The 17,430-nt window shown below is 55.1% G+C and overlaps 1 protein-coding gene across 3 annotated transcripts in view; it reads right to left on the reverse strand.

Moving 5' to 3' along the window:
- Positions 1-483: 483 nt before the first annotated feature.
- Positions 484-17,430, reverse strand: part of POC1A (POC1 centriolar protein A) — a 73,994-nt gene continuing 57,047 nt past the window's right edge. For 2 of the 3 annotated variants that reach the window (XM_029918513.1, XM_029918515.1), the window contains one exon: positions 484-1,206. In XM_029918513.1, coding sequence (XP_029774373.1) covers positions 1,108-1,206 — 99 coding nt within the window. In that variant the 3' untranslated portion in view covers positions 484-1,107. Of the gene's footprint in view, positions 1,207-16,780; positions 16,926-17,430 lie in introns of those variants that run through there. The other variant, XM_029918514.1, reaches the window with a different exon arrangement.

A 17,430-nucleotide genomic window follows, 5' to 3' on the forward strand; every position in this document is an offset into this window, starting at 1 on the left:
ACGGAGGCTGGGAACCTCATTAGCTGTGCGGTACTGACAGCTCCCTAGAAGATAACATTCTTAACATTGCCCACCACCACCACTCCCCGGACCCCAGGGCAAGGCAGGTATGTTGAAGGATAAACACCTCCCTGGCTGGCTGGGCCCCAAGAAGCCGGATGCTGAAGGCATGGACAGCACCGAGACATACGGCAAACGCCTGGTGCTCCCTGCAGGGATGCAGAGGAAGGCGCCTATGAGAACCCTCAGGAGTAAGTGGAAATGCAGGTGCCTGAGTCCTCCAGGATCCAATCAAGGAAGTCAGCTGGCGGGCCAGCCAGGGGGAGGTGGGTGTTGTGCCGGGACTCTGGCTGTCCCTGCTCCCCCAGTACCCTGAGCTCGAGGTGACTGGCAGGGGCTCTCTGAAGTCACCGCTTTCATTCTCCCTTTGTGGGCCCTGGGGATGGGGGCACTGGTAAGGTCTCACTCAGAACAAGCCACTTCTATGAGAAGCTCAATAAAGGCCAATTTAATTTCAGATTTCCTTCACCCTCATGTATACAGAGGAGGAAGCCACCAGGCCCCAGTGAGCATGCGTGAGGCAGAAATCAAGGCCACTGCAAAGCTACCACCTCCCTCCGAGAGCTTGTTCCCAGGCAAACCTCCGATGGGCCCTCACTGGGCCTTTTGTCAGATTTCGAGAAAACTCCTGGCTCACCCACCCAATGTGTAGTCCATCGCTGTGGGTGGGAAGAGCCAGTCATATGCCAGAAAGGCAGACGAAGCCCAGGAATGGGCTCTTCCGGAGGCGGGGGAAGTTGCGATCTTAGGGCTCACTAGGACTCTGAGGTAGCGAATATTTCCAAGTGACTCCTTCACATTAAACCAAACACAGTCCATTCTGCACGTGTGGGCCCTGCCCACGGGGCTTCCACTGCCAGGTGGAGCGCCTCCAGGTGCAGAGTGCAGGTGGAGGGCAGAGACAGGGGCATCATCTCTGGAGCTCAGGGATGGATGTGGTGCCCATAGAGCGGAATCCCCTTCATTTATTTACCCAAGTCCCACAGTACCAATCCCCAGCCTGCCGTCCCCCAAAATCGACTGAGCTCTTGATTCTTGCTCCCCTGATCACGGTGTTGTTCTCTGCATGATTAGCTGCTGGTTCTCCAGACACTGCTTCAACTTGTCCTCCGTCAGTGTCAACCGCTGCTCCAGGATGGAGACTGTCTGCAAAAAAAATGGTGGGCAGGCTTCAGGGTTGTCCTAGGGATCCCCTCAGCCAGTCCTGCTCAGCTGCTCGGCCTGCTGTTCTGTCTGGTCCCTGGCTCTGGTGACGGCTGGGACCTCTCTTGCCTTCATGTCTCCTCCTGGCTCTGGATGGCTGTTCTCTGATGTTTGCAGGCAGGGGGAGGACACGGGGAGGGAAGGCCAGCAGCAGGTCCCACAGCCCTAGGTCAGAATCCCTGGCCCTGGTGGTGGTCTGGCACTTAGATTTGGGTCTGGAACAGAAAAACGTCCTCATTTGGGCCAGGCTTCTGTCCATAATCAACTGGAGACCATCACTCAGCTCCATTCCAAAGATAAGAAAACGACACTCCCAAATGAAGGCACCCCACAAGGGTCCTGCCTATGCTTCAGGCCCTTAACCTCTACGCCTTCCCAGACTAGAAGGTGAGCCACTGAGTGACCCTGAGCCTAGGAGGGCCTCTGCCAGTCCAAGTCCAGTGAGGACCACTGCAGGAATATACCATCTGGGAATTTGGCCCTAACTCGCCTCTGAGCCCTTTTTCCCTCTGTAATGGAAGGATAGCACCAAGCTCACAGGAGTCCTAGAGACTACAGGTGGACTCAGGATGGTGCCCAGCACTTCCTAGCTGGACCTGTGTTGGCGACGCTCATCATCACGGCTTGTCCTGCACACCCGGCACGATGGCTGGCCTGTGGACCTAGCTGTCCAGCCTGCCCATGCCCCCAGCTGCTGGGGCTACATGCACCTCATGGGCCTGTACAGGGCCAGTCTTCAAACATGGCTGCAAAGCCTCCTCTGGCTTCAGGGCAGCTGATCTCTGGGAGCCAGTGTGCGCCCCAGAGAGCAGCTGGTCCCCTGCCCTCAAGGAATCCCACCCCGGGCCCACCCACCAGTCACACAACCAACCCCAGCCCTCGCCCAGCCTGACCCATGCTGGCCATTATGGCTGAGCTCACATTCACCCCATCGAGAGCTGGGTGAGTCCACAGTGAGTGAGGCAGGCCCGGCTCCTGTGCAGTGCAGGCTACAGCCAGCAGAAAGGGCTCAGATTAAGAAACAATACTTTCTAGGGGCGCTTGGTTGGCTCAGTTGGTTAAGCGTCCCGCTACAGCTCAGGTCATGATCTCACAGTTCGTGCGTTCAAGCCCCGCGTTGGGCTCTGTGCTGACAGCTAGCTCAGAGCCTGGAGGCTGCTTCAGATTCTGTATCTCCCTCTCTCTCTGACCCTCCCCTGCTCGCTCAGTCTCTCAAAAATAAATAAAAAACATTTTAAAAAATTAAAAAAAAAAAAAGAAACAATACTTTCTATTAATTTTACCCATTTGTCTGTGGGCTTTCCCAAGAGGTTTTGCCGCCTGCCCTGAGGCTCCATGGAGGCTATGGGCCTTGGTCCAGTGAAAAGGAAACTTTCCTTTCATACATTTAATAAAACATTGAAACATTCTGGGATGGAGTGTCCCCTCTAAGGCTGCTATAAATTCTCATAGCATCCCGCTCGGACGGCAGCCGCTCACAGAGGCTGCTCCTCCTAGCGGCCGGCCCTTTCTAACTGAGCTGGCCTGGGCTGCAAGTGCTCTGAAAAGGTGCACTGCCCCCTGCGAGGCTGAACCGAGCTGAAATAGAGTCACACCCCCCCGTGCTGGCCAGAAGCCGTCGAGGGGTCTGTACCTCGTAAAAGTGGTGGCGGAAACAGCCCCTGGCTGGTCCAGAGCAGCATTCCTGGAAGTTTCCACTGGCTGCTGCGAAACTCGTGCCGAGCCAAGCTCCAAAATCATTCTTCATCCAGACTTTTTCCGATGGTCCTGGACTCCAGGCCACAGTGGGGGAGCTGGCCTGCTTTTCCTCTCTGCCCACCCACTCCCCACTCCTTCAAACTTTTCACAGGGACCGAATTTTCAAATGTGGAGGCAGTGGGTGCTGGGCCAATGTCAATACCAGGGGTGCCATGCATTTCATGAGGCCTCCACTTAGTTCCATGGGTGGGGGGGGTAGCATACTTCAGCTTAGTAGAAATGGGGCCATTTGTCAAGATTAAATTTCTCTGAACAGAAGCACACACACCTTTTTCATATCCAGCCCCCTGAAAGGAAGGTGCCAGCCCAGTTTTGGGTCCTTCCTGGGGGGGCTTTGACGGGGTGCTTCATGGCATGTTGTAGACAAAAAGGCTTTCACAAGTCCACTACGCCCCAAACCTGCAGGTCCTTCTTCTCCCTGACATTCTCCCACTTCTCTCCTTTTCTAGCTGAGAAAATCTCTGGAAGAGTCATCATCTCTGTGTTCTATTTCCCATCTCCCCTGTGCCCCCTGGCATATTCTGCCAAGATGCTGGGTGGCAGTCACCACCCAGGGATGGAGTCCACCAGGCTCTTCCAGCTCACATTTAATCCCACCCAAGCCCTGTTTGAGCCAGAAGGATGGGCCAGGGAGAGGACAACTTCTGGATTTCTGTACATTAGAATGTTGTCTGGCTGTTCTCTGCTCCACAAGTTTTCCTAAATAATCCTACTCTAATAAAACATGGGACTTAATATTCATGGAAAATGGTATCTTTCATGATAAGGTGAAACCCAGAAATCCCAACGTCTGATTTTGCTGATGTGCCTTCCTCCACCATGGGAAGGGTCTCCACCACAATGGAAAGGTTGCCAGAGGTCAAACACGCTCAGGGCAGGAGATGCAGACAGCAAGAGGGCAGGTGGGCCACCTGCAGGGACAGTCCAGGCCACCACGGTGCTGCCAGGCTTCCCAGCTGCTGGGGCCTGTGGAAGGAGGGGAAAGCATCTGGGAGAGCGTGTGGGCGGGTGAGGGCATGCCCAGCAAGGACTGGTTCCGGGACATATTGCTTGGCCTTGTTCTCAGTGTGACCTCACCTGCTGGTTCAAAGCAACATGCCGGCACCAAGTGTCAGGCCTACAGCAAGCCCCAGTAAACGTGTGCTGCCTCAGCATCCAGAGGGCAGAGGCCGTGGCCCGTTCCTCTCTGCTGCCTAGGGCCATGCCAAGCAGGCTGCTTGTGCTGCCCTGTGCACTGGGTCCTGCCACACAGCGTCTGCAGACAAGGCATGCCTGCCCCGGAGCTGGAGGAGGAGCACTACTGAGGCAAACAGCTCCAGTCTTCCTGATAACCCCCAACTCCCAGCCAGCCTTCTCACCCTCCTTTTGCTCAGGGCAAATGACAGCTGGCCTAGCAAGCCCCTCACCGTTCTCTATCCAGTGAGCAGGGGGCGAGAGAAAGTCCCCGAGGAGCTACAGGCTGGGTCTGTGGCAGATGGCACTGAGGGAAGCACCCAGGCTTGACCTGGGTGTCTGTGGACCTCTGGCTTCTCCTCAGGGCAAAGGAAATGTGGAGAAAGGGCTGAGGAGGCCAGCGTTCTGACTGCTGGGCAGACCAGTCTGAGCCATCTCCCAGGACTCCTGCATGGTGGGATCCAAACTCTTCTACAAGGTCCTTCCTGTCTGTTGACCTTGGAGAACCCAGGCAACTCATCCCCTCTCCCTGGCACCCGTGCCATCCGGGCTGCTGACTCGAGGCCTCTCTATAATGGAGGTGTGGAGCCCAGACTCCAGGGGAGACTGTGGGGAGGACACGGGACAGGCCGTGGGGGCTCATCCTGACGACTGCTGATACACACTGCTCCAGGGGCTGCTCTCGGCAGCGATGTTCAAGGAGCACACAGGGTCACACCAAGACCTCTTCGACAATCCTTCAGGGTGAAAGCCTTCATCATCCCCATTTTTCAGATGAGGAAATCAAGGCACAGTGATATTAAGCAACTTGCCTAGAGTCACACCTTATAAATGACAAACCAGGCCGTGAACCACAGTGGCCTGGCTCCAGGGTTTGGACTAAGGCACTGGGAACTGCACCTTCGCTTTGTCCCCATCAAGCATGTATAAGGTGAGGCCTGGCCTTATTCCTCTGCACTCGCTCCAGCCACACCTGAGGGCTATAGCCAGGTAACTCCAAGAGGCCTCCGTGTCCCCCACCCAGTGCCCAAACTCAAGCAACCTGGGGAGGAACCTGAGGATCTCTTCTTACCCAGCAGCAGCCACCTCTGTCCTGTTTAGGCCACCTGGCTCCAGACTAAATGAGCAGAAGTAGTGAAAAGGGACATGCCCCCAGGGTCACCTGCAGTCCCCTCACACCATTAGGCCACACTCAGAGACAGTTCCTAGGCCTCAGACACCTCCAATCCCCCATAAAGCAGTCTCTTACCTTGCTCAACACTTAGGTTTGGAATTACCACAAAAGTCAGGATTTTGAGCTATAAAAATATTGTAAGGATAAAGGGGACATACTCACAAGAACCCTTTAATAGACAGGCAATGGGAAAATTCCCTAACACCAGAATTTAAGACACTTCCTTTCACTGGAGTGCGGTGTCACTCAGCCTAAGTGAGTAGTTCCGAACACGCTGTGGGACTCGCCCTGGTCACTGCTGGGTGCCCTGCCCCTCAAAGACTGGGCTCAACTAAATAAGGTACCCCTCCCTGAACCATGGGGATAAGAAGCAGAATTTGGACCCCACACCTGGACACTGTCACCCTCGCCCAACACTGTCCACCTCCAAGGTCATGGCTTTCGCTTGCCAGTCATGGGGAAGTCTCATGGGTCAGTCACAGGAAGACTCAAAATTTTGTCTTCAAAGTCATACCTGTCAGAGGGTCACCTGGGGGCTCATTTCTGAACCATCTTCTGCTGCTATTACCAGCAACTTCCAGGAAGTTGCTTTGTCATGGGATGTACCCTTAGAAACATTCCTGTTTGCTGTTGAATGTACTCTGTTGTTTCTTTAGACCGAGGCTTGGTGCACTTGGCCTGCTATTTTTGTAAATAAGGTTTTATTGTCATGCCCATTTGTTTATGTATTGCCTATGGCTGCCTTCTGGCTATGATGGCAGGTAAAATAATTGTGACAGAGAGCCTATGGCCCACAAAGCCAGATATTTACCGGCCTTTGCCCCAGACTCTCTTCACTCATTCAACCTCCCTGAGCACCCCTGTGCTGGCCCGTGTCACCTGGGGGGACAACGGTGCCCAAAGACTCTGCTGGGCCTGCATGGCGCACCCAGTCTGCAGAGGCCAGTACCAAGCGGCCGTACAGAGCAGCAGGGTGTGCTGGGAAGAACCGAGGGGTCTCGCCTGGGCAAGCAGCCCTAGAATTGGAGGGGTGAGCAAAGGCTAAGGAGGAGTTCACCAGGCAAGTGGGGCAAGAAGGGCGCTCTGGCTGAAGGATCACCGAGCATGGAGCCCTGAGGTGGCGGGGAGGTAACAAGCAGGAGGGATGGATCAATGGGGGTGCCTGTGCGGGGTGAGGAAGAGCCCCGTTGAGGCAGGAGATGGAGCCCGGGCCTTCAGGCCACACTAGGTGGCGGCCCTGCCTTTAGCCTCAGAGCAGAGGACAGTGCTGGTGGTCCTAGGCCAAGCGGGGAGCCTCTGGCTGCCACAAGGAAATGTTCTGCACATGGCTGTGGTTAGGTGTTTAGAGGCCTCACCGGAGATACCAACAAAGTATGAGCCCCCACCATATGGGGGCAAGTCGGAGGCAGAGGGGAGAAGGGACCATTCCCTGAGGCTCCAAACATAGGACAGAACACAGGCCAGGGAAACCCGAACAAGTGGCAGAGTATGGACTCCAGGCAGGACAGGTTAAGTGTGAGGACCTTCTGGGTGGGCTGGGCAGGGGCACTGCTGACACCATTGTCACTGCTGGGAACAGAGCGAGGGAGGAGAGGGTGGGGAGAGCCAAGGAACAACCCCTGGACACCAGGCAGAATCTGGGGCAGAAGATGCCAGTAATGTCGCTGAAGCCCACCGGAAAGTGGCCTGGCCCCTCGGTGGGTGGCAAGGAAGGGACAGCCCGACGCAGGGGGCCTGACAGGGAGGAGGTGCTGGGGGTGGGGGAGCATTCCCAGGCAGACTGGCTGCCTGAGCAAGGGCATCTTCGTCAAATCTTCACCTTCCTGCCTCGGGGAGAGCAGACAGTGTGATCTGTTCCGTCAGGGCAATGTTAAGAGGGCAAGTGGCTTCTCTCACTCACAGTTCAAGATGTGTAAGACGGTTCATGTAACACCCTGAAGGGCTTCTGAGTGGGGCCTAAAAATAACTGAGTTTAAAGTGACAGACTTGTTTTTTTTTTTTTTAGTCCCCTAAGAACTGTAGTGACACCCAAAGAAATTGCACCAAAATGCCAGTCTTGCCACACATAGGCACCCGGGGCCCCTAACCCCAAGTGGGAGACAACACAATAGGAGGGACATTTCAACAGACACTGTGACTCTGTACCTCGCTGCCTTTGATGCCTTTTCCCTACCGGTATCAAGGTATCAGATGCCTGCCCACGGCTGCGGGACTCTGGGAGCTGGAAGAGTTGAGCCCAGCTCCCACACTGGCACCATGCCCACCAATGGCCCAAACTGGCCAGTCTAGATGCCCCGTGTGGGGGCAGGGCCTAGGGGTGTGTATCTCCACTGACTTTTGAGGTGGCCAAGGGGAGAGCCTCCACTCCTGATGTGTGACAGGGACTTAGGCATCTGAAGTGTTGCCAGAGGCCAAAGTGCATCTACAGGGCCTCTGCGTGACTGTGCTGCCCGAGAGGGCTGGGGAGCCATGATCCTCCCACGGGCTCGGTGTGGGCACTGCATGGAGGAGACGCCAGCCCAGTGCTCCCTGAGAGAACGAATCCCCCATCCCTGGAAGTGAAGTGGTGCAACAGAGCAGAAGGGCAGGTGGGCACGGAGGCCCCACTTGCTTCATGGAGTTATGTGCCTCTCATGACTGCTCGTCCCCTGCCAGTCCTGCCACCACACTTCCCTGGACTTGGTGGGCTTTTCCTTTGTCCCTTCTTCGAGTGGACTTCCTACCTCCCAGCCCCCCACTTCCTATGGCATGACCTCCCCTTCTTTCAGCCCTGCTGGCCTCTTTTCTCCCCAGACTGATTTTCTCTTGAGGCAGGCTTGTCCTATGCAATTTTTTTGTTCCTCAGCTCTTTTCCCTAGTGTTCATTTCTACCTCCTTTCTTTTTAATTAAAAAAAAAAAGTTTTATTTATTTTTGAGAGAGAGACAGAAAGAGACAGGGTGTGAAGAGGGGAGGGGCAGAGAGAGAGGGAGATAGAATCCAAAGCAGGATCCAGGCTCTGGGCTGTCAGCACAGGGGTTGGGCTCCAGATTGTAACCTGAGCCGCCAAAGTCAGATGCCTGACCTACTGAGCCACCAGGGCACCCCTCTACCTCCTTTTTAATCTCTTTTGCATCCCCTTTTCACTTCTTTGGGGAGAAGGCAAGAAGAAAAGGAGCAGCATGTGCTCAGAGAGTGAGCTCCAAGGGAAGCCCAGACCTCTGACATGGCTCACCTACTTTGGCTGAGAGACCTGGGAAGGAAAGCTCTGACTTTGACCCGGGCCTGGGAGGCCTCTGTGAGGAGACAACAACCTCAGACAGGCTGAAGGAAATGTGTTCCAAACACAAGGTATAGCAGGTGCAAAGGCCCTGAGGCACAGAAGAACATGGCACTATCAAAGAGGTCAGTGTGGAGTAGCCAAACAGGGCAGAGAGTGTGAAGGCCACAAGGAAGGTGGAGGAGGGGCCCCAGGGCCCTTAGCCAAAGAGAGACAAGGAACCGGGAAGCCTCCACCTTGGCACTGCCTTCTCACACTCACAGGTCTGAGCAAGTACAGCCAGGAGGGTGGTGCTGCTCCTGCATGCCTGTGGCCAGTTTTCAGAGCTGGTTCTAGAGTGAGTCTGGGAGAAGAGGCTCAGCCTAGGAACTGGCCACAGCCACCAGGTACCACAGCTGGAGGTGCAATGGAAGGGAGTGAACTGGCACTTCAGAACACGGACCAAGGGCAGACCCTGTGAGCCAGGGGCCTTCCAGCAGCTGCTCCTCCTCCCAGAGCGCTGCGCTACTATGGCCTTTGCCGAAAGCCTCTCTCCTGTATAGCCCACGCGCAAATGTAGCAGGAAGACTGGAGCCATAACTTCCACAAAACCCTGAGGGGCCACAGCATACCAGTGGGGCCCTCCGGACAACCTCATCCACCCCCACACGTTTGTCAGGTCTGCCACACACAGCAGCCAAGAGACTCTGGCTCATAGGGGCTTCCAGGCACTGGCGGTCCTGTCTGGGCTGGCTCTCGGCAAAACTGCTCAACCACGACCGTGAGTAACATTTTGGAGGAAAGGGGAAAGACGGAAGGTAACCAGCCAGCCGTTCTATGTGCATTTCTCAGATGTTCAGCCAGTTCCTTCTGGAATGCTCCTGCACATGCAGGCCTTGCTCCAGGCTTCCCTGCAGCACTCCCCCATACCTACCAGCTCCCGTGCAGCCCTTCTACCCTGGGCCCCTGACCCCAGCCAGGGCACTTCTCCATGTCCACTTTCTGCTCTGAGCAGAGCCTTGGCCCTCTTAGGTGGTTTCTATGGTCAGAATCCCCTTCTGGGCCTTCCTGGAACGTGGTCCAGAAGTGGACAGGGTAGCTGGGACAGAGAGCAATCATCCAGCCACAGGCCCCCTCGAGTGCTCTGCCAGGCTGGGGGCACCACAGCGAGAACTAAAACGGGCGGCAGTGTTAGCAGGAAGCCGGGACATTGGACCACCTGTGTCTGAAAGGGGCCAGGGGAGCAGTGAGGTGAAAGGGTTAAGTAGTTGGGGTGGAGGGTGCTGCCCAAGCAGGCATGCGGTAGGGATGTGGCGTGGGGAGAAAGTCAGGTAGAGAGCCATCAAGTAAGCAGGGTTGGGAGAGGGCAGTGCGGGTGGTTAACACAGCAGGGTGCCAGAGCAGGGGAGTGCTGCAGAAAGGGCTGACGAGGTGCAGGAAACCAATTGCATCACTGGACCATGCTGTTCTCAACCCCTCCGGCTGCTGAGTTGGGCTGGGCAGCGCCCTCACATCAGAGCTCTACCTGCCGAGTGTCCTCACCAGGCCCAGGCAGGCTACACCTGCCCCAGGGCCCCCAACATGAGATGGGTGCCTTAGGCCCTAGGTGTTTCCCTCTTGGTGACTACTCCGCTCAGGCTCCACCTTCTGCCTCAGCTTCCTGGGACTCCTGCGTCACCCTCCACCTCCATGCTGCTTCTGCTGTGTCCCTTTCCTGCCTAGGAACTCAGGGATAAAGGCCGAACCCCTTGGATAGCATTCTCATGGCACTCATGTTGCCTGTTCCTACTGCTCTCTGACAAAAGCCACCTACCGAAAGCCCCACTCCAGCTGTCTATCCCCAGAAGTCCCCCTAGGCTCATCCCCATGCTCAGTACCTGCCTTCTTCCTCTCCTAGGATGTCCTGACCATAGCACAAGTGAGGACCCTTGGAAAATGCTGTCATGGTGACCGCTGGTCCCTACCTTTGTCCTGTGTGGTAAGTGCACAGGCTCCAGAGCTGTGCTGCCTGGGTTCAAATCTGAACTTGACTGCTAACTTGCGGAGTGGCCTTGGGCAAGTTATTGGACTCAAGGCTTTAGATTCCTCATCTGTATACTGCATCGCTCGAGGCTCCATTGTAATACTGTATCAATAGCTAATATTCATGTGGCCTTGCTCTGGACACAGGGGTGCACTGTGGGCAACATGGCTCCCCACTTCATGGGGGCCATGGCTAAGCTCCGAGCGGCAGGGGGCCTTGGGCATAGATGGGGCTTGATGAGGCCCCGAAGAAGGCAGCCTGTGGTCAGGCCTGGTAGGGTCTGAGCCATCAGGGCACGTGGTGGTCTGGCTGCTCCTTAAAGTTCTCTTGTGACGGAAAGTTCCTTTTAATCATTTCCAGGCTTGTGGTTGATTTGGCTCCACTAGGCGGTCTCCCACAGGGGCTGGGGCATCCCAACCCCCTCCCCCCAACACAGAAGCCAGAGTACCAGTGGTAGTGTCTGAGGTGGCCTGGGGCTAGGGAGAGGGCGCAGCTGCCCAGCCTTACCACTGGGGGCCCTTGTGCCAGGCTTTGGGCAACATCCTGGCACTGACTATTGGCTCAATGGCCCTGTCTTGACGGTGCCGCACAGATTGTCTAACTTTCCTTTTGTTTCATTGCAAAGATGGAAAAATGTGGAATTAATCTCCCCTCTAGCATGGTTTTGACTTCACTCAGATTCTAAAGATCTAAAACAGATGCAATAAAAGGGGAATCTCTTTGCTGTGGGGTCTTGTGAGCTATCAAAACAAAGTGGGGCTGCTGGGCTCAGCGCCCGCCCAGCTCTGCCTTCTCTCCTGCCAGCTCCAGCTTTGTCTGTTGGTGTATGTCAGTGTGTGAGTGTGAGTGTGAGTGTGTGTGTGTGTGTGTGTGTGTGTGTGTGTACACGCGCAGGGCCCTGTCTTGCTGATGGTGGCTTGGCCAGTTAGTTGCCACGTGTCAGGGGTGAATGGGGGCCGGAAGGGCCAGCCTGGCTTTGGGGAGCTGCTGGTCTGAGCCCAGCGCTTCCCACCAGCCAAGGCTCTGCCTCTCTGCCCCAGCTCTGTCCAGGGCGCAGTGGTCCATGGAACAGGGGCCTTCGAGTCAAAGGTGCAAATGCTGGCCCTCATTGACTGTTGACATCCATCAGTCTGAATGCCAGCATTATGAGGACAGCAGTTTTTGTCTATTCTTGCTCACTGCGGTCTTCCTGCTTCTAGGCACAGTTCCTGACACATATTAGGTGCACATTGAATGCTGGATGGACAAATGCCAGGGCCTGAGCTCATGAAGATGCAGGAATTCAGGTACTACACCAGCAAGCCCACATCTCCAAGAACTAGGGGCAGCCTTACTCTGGGGATGAGCCCGCCTGGCTAGTGAGGGATGCTCCCCTCAGCTAGGGCCTTGGACCTGGCAGGCTTGAGGGGACAGTGGGGGAGGGATTAGAGGGTAGGTAGGCCAGAGGGACCCCTGCCAGCTGGCCTTGGCCACAGCAGGATGTGGGGGTACGCAAAATAGGATGGGAGTCCAGGAAGCAGTCCACTTCCTCCCCTTCCCACCTCGGGCCTGATTTGATGAGGGCTAGGCAGCTTCAAGGCCTGGACTTCAGAGGGGAAGAAATGGGAGATTCCCTCCCTGCTGACGTCTGACATGCTAACTTGTCCGGGATCACACACAGCTGATACACAACAAAACGTGTTTCTAGAGAAATTCCTCCCAATCTCTCTGGGCTCAGCAACTGTCTTTTTAACCAACCCCCTTCATCCAAACATTTGCTGCTAACAACACAAAATGAGCCTTTGTCCCTCGAGCCCACAGGTCCGTGTTTCTGTTTCACATTATCTCAGGGATATAGGATTTCTCTGACGTTTTTACATCCCCCAGCCCCCACCACTACTGAGGATTTGCTCTCTTCAGGAAGTACATGAAACACTATTTTCTATTGGTGGATTAGCCATGGGATTAAAGAATCTTGGCTAATTTACCTTCCTTGTGGCTTTAGAGCAACTCCTTTTAAATGAACACAGGCTTTTCCCTACTACTGCTTACCTCCAAAAGAGAAGCTATAAAAAGTAGATCCACTCACCATTATCCATAAAACCAAATGCTCCTGGGACCCACGGGGTGCTACCCATACCAGGACAAAAGTTCTGAGCTGCATACCCTGCCAAAACTGGCCTGAGTTCAAGCTCATCTCTTTGTCAGCCCTGGGCAGGCCACGGGGGAGGCAAGGGTCTACCAGGGACAGGTCTTAAGGTGCAGGAGGCCAGTCACTGCTCACCCAGCGGCTCTGCTGTACGCTGACTCCTGGGTGAGTCCATACAGGGCTGAGCATGGACTGTGAACCTTGGCTTTGGCCGCCTCCTGCATTCCATTTCTTCAGAAGTCGACTTTCCCAACAATCCATAATCTGAAGTGTTAATTTACCACAACTTGATAAAACACAATCATCCCAAGTCAGAGACTGTCAGGTAGCTTGCTGGAGGCCTCAGTACAGCCTGTCAAGTCAGGCTGTAGCCCTGGCCCAACAGGACCACCCTGGGGAAGAAGGGCTTGCAGGCTCCCCCTGACCTGCTAAGGACCCAGCGATCCATGGAGGAAATCTAGCCTCTCATCTTAGATGATTTTCTAAAGCCACCAGCTAGGCCCCGATCAGAAAGGGGGACATGAAACCCCTCCCCCAAAAGCCATGTACCACCGAGTTTAAAGCTTCTCTCTGGTTTTTTCTCCTCCACCCAGGGAGAGGGCCCTCCACAGGGCAGGTGGAAGGAAGTGGCAGACCTGACGCTGCTCTAGTGGGAGGAGAGTGCCAAATGGCCACACGGTCAACTGTGACTTGGTTCATCACAGAGCCATGAAGGTCTACTTGGGACTGCCTTTCACAATCAGAATAATCATAGGCCCCTTCTTGTGGCCTGTACCTAACCCTTCCTTGGATGGCTGTGGGTCTGCAGAGGAGCGAGAGCAAACCACCTGGGGTCCACATCTTCCCTCCTCTAGCGTAATCCCAGAGCCGGTCTGAATGAGATGCCCCTGCATGAGCCTTGTTATCCTGTTCCCGCCCCTGTACGCCCTCCCCCAGCCCCAGGCCTGCAGGGGCCTCACAGGAAAAATCTCAGAAGACTGTGAACATTCCCAGGCCTTAGAGGTAACCGCAGCCATCCCAGGCCCATCTGGTGGGCGGGGGCCTTCCATCTTCAGCTTCTCTGGGGAGGGGTGCGTTTTGCCACAACCACAGATGGCAGTGAAGACGGAGTTTGAGCCTGTCCTGTCTCTGAGTGCTGCTAGCAGCACCAGCCTTTGCTTTTTGCAAAGCCAGGGAAGCCTGTGGATAAACTGCCAAAAAAGAACAGGGTTAGGAAAGGGCGAGGTCCTAGCCCCTCTGCAAATGGCTAGAGTCAGACCCCAAATATGCTTCTGACACAGACCAGAGACTGTCCTATCCCCAGGAAGTAGCTTCTTGACAGAAGAAAAACAAGTTTCTCATCTCCAAACCCCAAGTGGCGGGAGTTCAGGTTGTCCTGAACTTGACTTTGTCCAAGGGTAATTCTTGAATGTCTATACAGAGCAGGACAGCTAGACAACCTCTGGACCATGCAGGCCAGGTGGCCAGACGTGCTGACGTGGGGAGAGAGCTCACTTCTGTGGAAACCAGCAACCACCAACCCACACCACTGCCCATGTGTGCGCGTGATGTTGGGGGACTGCACACGCCCTCTAAACAGGGATCCTGGCCGGGGGAGGGGGCGGTGGCTGAGCAGGGTGCCTTTCACTCTATACCTTCCCAACAAGTTCAGTCTGGGCGCACCTGGGAGGACTGGCCGCCAGCTAAAATGGCAGAACTGCTTTTAAACCTGGAGCGTGTTTGCACACACAACAGCTGGGCTGCCCACGGAAGAAGTAGACCAGGAAGAGCCCCAAAGAGCGGCCAGACAACCCGGCTCTTGTGAGGGCAGGCCCTGCGCTCCCACCTTCCCCACCAGCACCCAGGCACCTCACACAGGCGGCGCATCAAATAGGGAACCCCCAAGACCGTGGGGGTTGGCGGGGGATGGGGGGAAGTCAGGATATCTCAAAACAAACAGGACATTCTATCCAATTCCCCAAAGCACACAGACAAAAGTCCTTAGCCTTGCTGAGTTAGGTTAGCAGAGCTACAATAACCTGGATATTGCACAAACTCAAATGTCAGAGACCCAGACTGGCAGGGCTGGGTGGGCCTGCCCCCGCCTGCTTCCTACCACACGCATGTTCTAGCCCCGGAGCCCAGCAGCCCACGGTGAGTCACAGGAACCTGAACGTGACATCACAGCATCGCTGTGGCCAGCCTGAAGCACGGATGCCATAAAAAAACATAGTTGGAGCAGGAATTTTCATGGCTTGGTATTTTTAAAAAGCAGCAAGATGTGAAACTGGAGTCGAAAATAACTCTGCTGTGGGCTTCTGAGGCAAAACCACCAAGCCGCTTATTGGGCCGGGGCCCCTCGCTGTAGCCTCCCCAGCTCCTGGGCACAGTCCATGCCTCTGCGCTCCACCCCTCGCCCTTGAGGAAGACTGAGGGGCTCTGCAACTCCCAGACACCACCCAAACCTCTGTCACTCAGGAGTCCGCAAAGGAAGCGAAGGGAGCCAATGCGGGAGATGAGCTCATCCAATAGGGCTAGTTGTGGAAAGCAGCCTCTCCCTGCTCACTGGTGAATTTTCCAGCATCTGTGAAAGGGACCCCTAGATCACCCAGCCCACTCCCACAGGAACATGAGGGGAAAGGTCAGGGTCTCTGTCTGGATACATGCCAAATGCCCATCACCAAGCAGGCAGGCCTGGCAGCCACAAGGCCCACCTTGGAGTCCTTCCTCCAGGGAAAGGAGATATAAAGGCGACTCATGAAAAGAAGGCCCTGAGGGAAGTCCTGGCCCCGTGTGAGGTGCTGACCTCTGCTGCTCATCCCATGGGACAAGTGGATGGGCAGTGCTTTAAGGCTCCCCTGTGTAGAGGAAGAAACTAAGCCTTATTCAGATCCACACAGATGGAAACAGGCAAAGCTGGGCCTGAGCAGCAGAGGCTTCTGACTCCTGGTCAGGGCTTTTCTCTGGATCCCACAGGCCTCCAAGGTCGAGCCACCTTTCTCAGGAAGAGAAGACTTGGGGCGGGCCCAGCAGGTTAGGGACCCACGGTAGCCATAGGACAGGTGTGTGTTAGCTCTCCAGGCGTGTGGTGTGTGTGTGTGTGTGTGTGTGTGTGTGTGTGTGTGTGTACAGGGTCACGAGAGGAAGTAGGGGTACACAGCCCCCCACTCATGACCTCAGTCCTAGGAGTTCCTGAGAATTCCCATGAGGAGGTTTTGAGAAGCAAAAAGTGTAAAGAAAAACCTAAACTAAACTCCATTGTTTGGGAACATTTTTTCCAACAACCATTATGATAACTGGATTCAAAGAACAGCTATCACAGAAAGTATACATCTTTGAAGGGTTCAATCTTGGCCCAATGCCTGGGTCTGGGTTCAAGGCTCCCATCTAATGGACCCCATGACCCATCCCTGATTTTCACCAGCCCCTGGGCACCCCAGTTCCCTGTCACCTCCTGGGCTCCCCTTCCTGGACCTGGGGATAGATCTCTTCTTTTTCTCCCTCTTGTACTAGTGCCCAGCCAGACCACTAGAGTCTCACTGGCAGCTCAAGAGCATTCCTGGAACTCAAGTCCAGCAGTTGCAGAGGCCTGTGGAATGTCCACTCCTGACACTCCCGTGTCACCTGGCCGCCCTGCTACCTTCCCACATTCTCCTGGGAGCACATCGACTTCGTGCTGTGGTTCATGAAATAGCTGGTGGTGGTCAGCTAACCAAGAGCTTCAAATAGGGGTGCCTGGGTGGCTCAGTTGGTTGAGCGTCTGATTTCGGCTCAGGTCATGATCTCACAGTTCGTGGGTTCGAGCCCTGCTTGGGGCTCTGTGCCAACAGCTCAGCACCTGGAGCCTGCTTCTAGGTCTATGTCTCCCTCTCTCTCTGCCCCTCCCCTCCTCATGATCTGTCTTTCTCTTTCTCTCAAAAATAAATAAATGTTAAAAAAAAAAAAAAAAGAGCTTCACAATAGTGCTCAGAGGACATGAGGTGGCTTGACTGTCCCTACTTTCAAGGGAGGAAACCAAGGCTCTGGGGAGCAATGTCACCTGCCTTAAGTCACCCAGGTGATGGATGGTAGTGTTGGTCCTCAAATCCAGGAGGGCAGGTGGCTCACTCTGCTCCCAAGCTGGTAGGGGTGTGTAAGACCAGAGAGACCCCGGCTGTTCAGAACATGGCATCCAGCTAGGATCAGGGTCCCTAGGAGAGAGTACACCCCTCAGTGGAGGAATCCGTGAAGCCCCCAACAGCAACTTCACAGGAATAAGGAGGGGTGTCTCCTATATAAAGAAGGGCCATGGCAAGGGGTGTACTCTCTGGCCAGTTACCTAAGGGTTGCCCAGCTCTGTGATCACAGAGCAAGAATGTCTGGCCTTAACTGTCAGGAAGATCAAGTTTGGCTTACAGAGGGACTCCTCGATGAAGCCATCCCTGACTACACCAAAACTGTCTAGCAGAGGAAGGTGGGGAGGCCCAGCCTACAGCAGGTTGAGCTCGAGATCACCCAGCATCCCGGAGAAGCCCCAGGCTGAGCGGCCCCTGGGGCTGGCCCAGGCACAAGCAGTTACTCTCTCCTGATCCGATCTGGCGTGATGCCAGCTGCTGGGCACCAGGTGGGAGGATGACATGAGGGCCACGAAGGAGAGCCCTCGGAAAGTAGGTCTCAGATAGACAGCAGGAGAAGGAAGATGACAATAAGGACATG

The sequence above is a fragment of the Suricata suricatta genome, chromosome 12 (assembly GCF_006229205.1).
Source record: "Suricata suricatta isolate VVHF042 chromosome 12, meerkat_22Aug2017_6uvM2_HiC, whole genome shotgun sequence".
NCBI lineage: Eukaryota > Metazoa > Chordata > Mammalia > Carnivora > Herpestidae > Suricata > Suricata suricatta.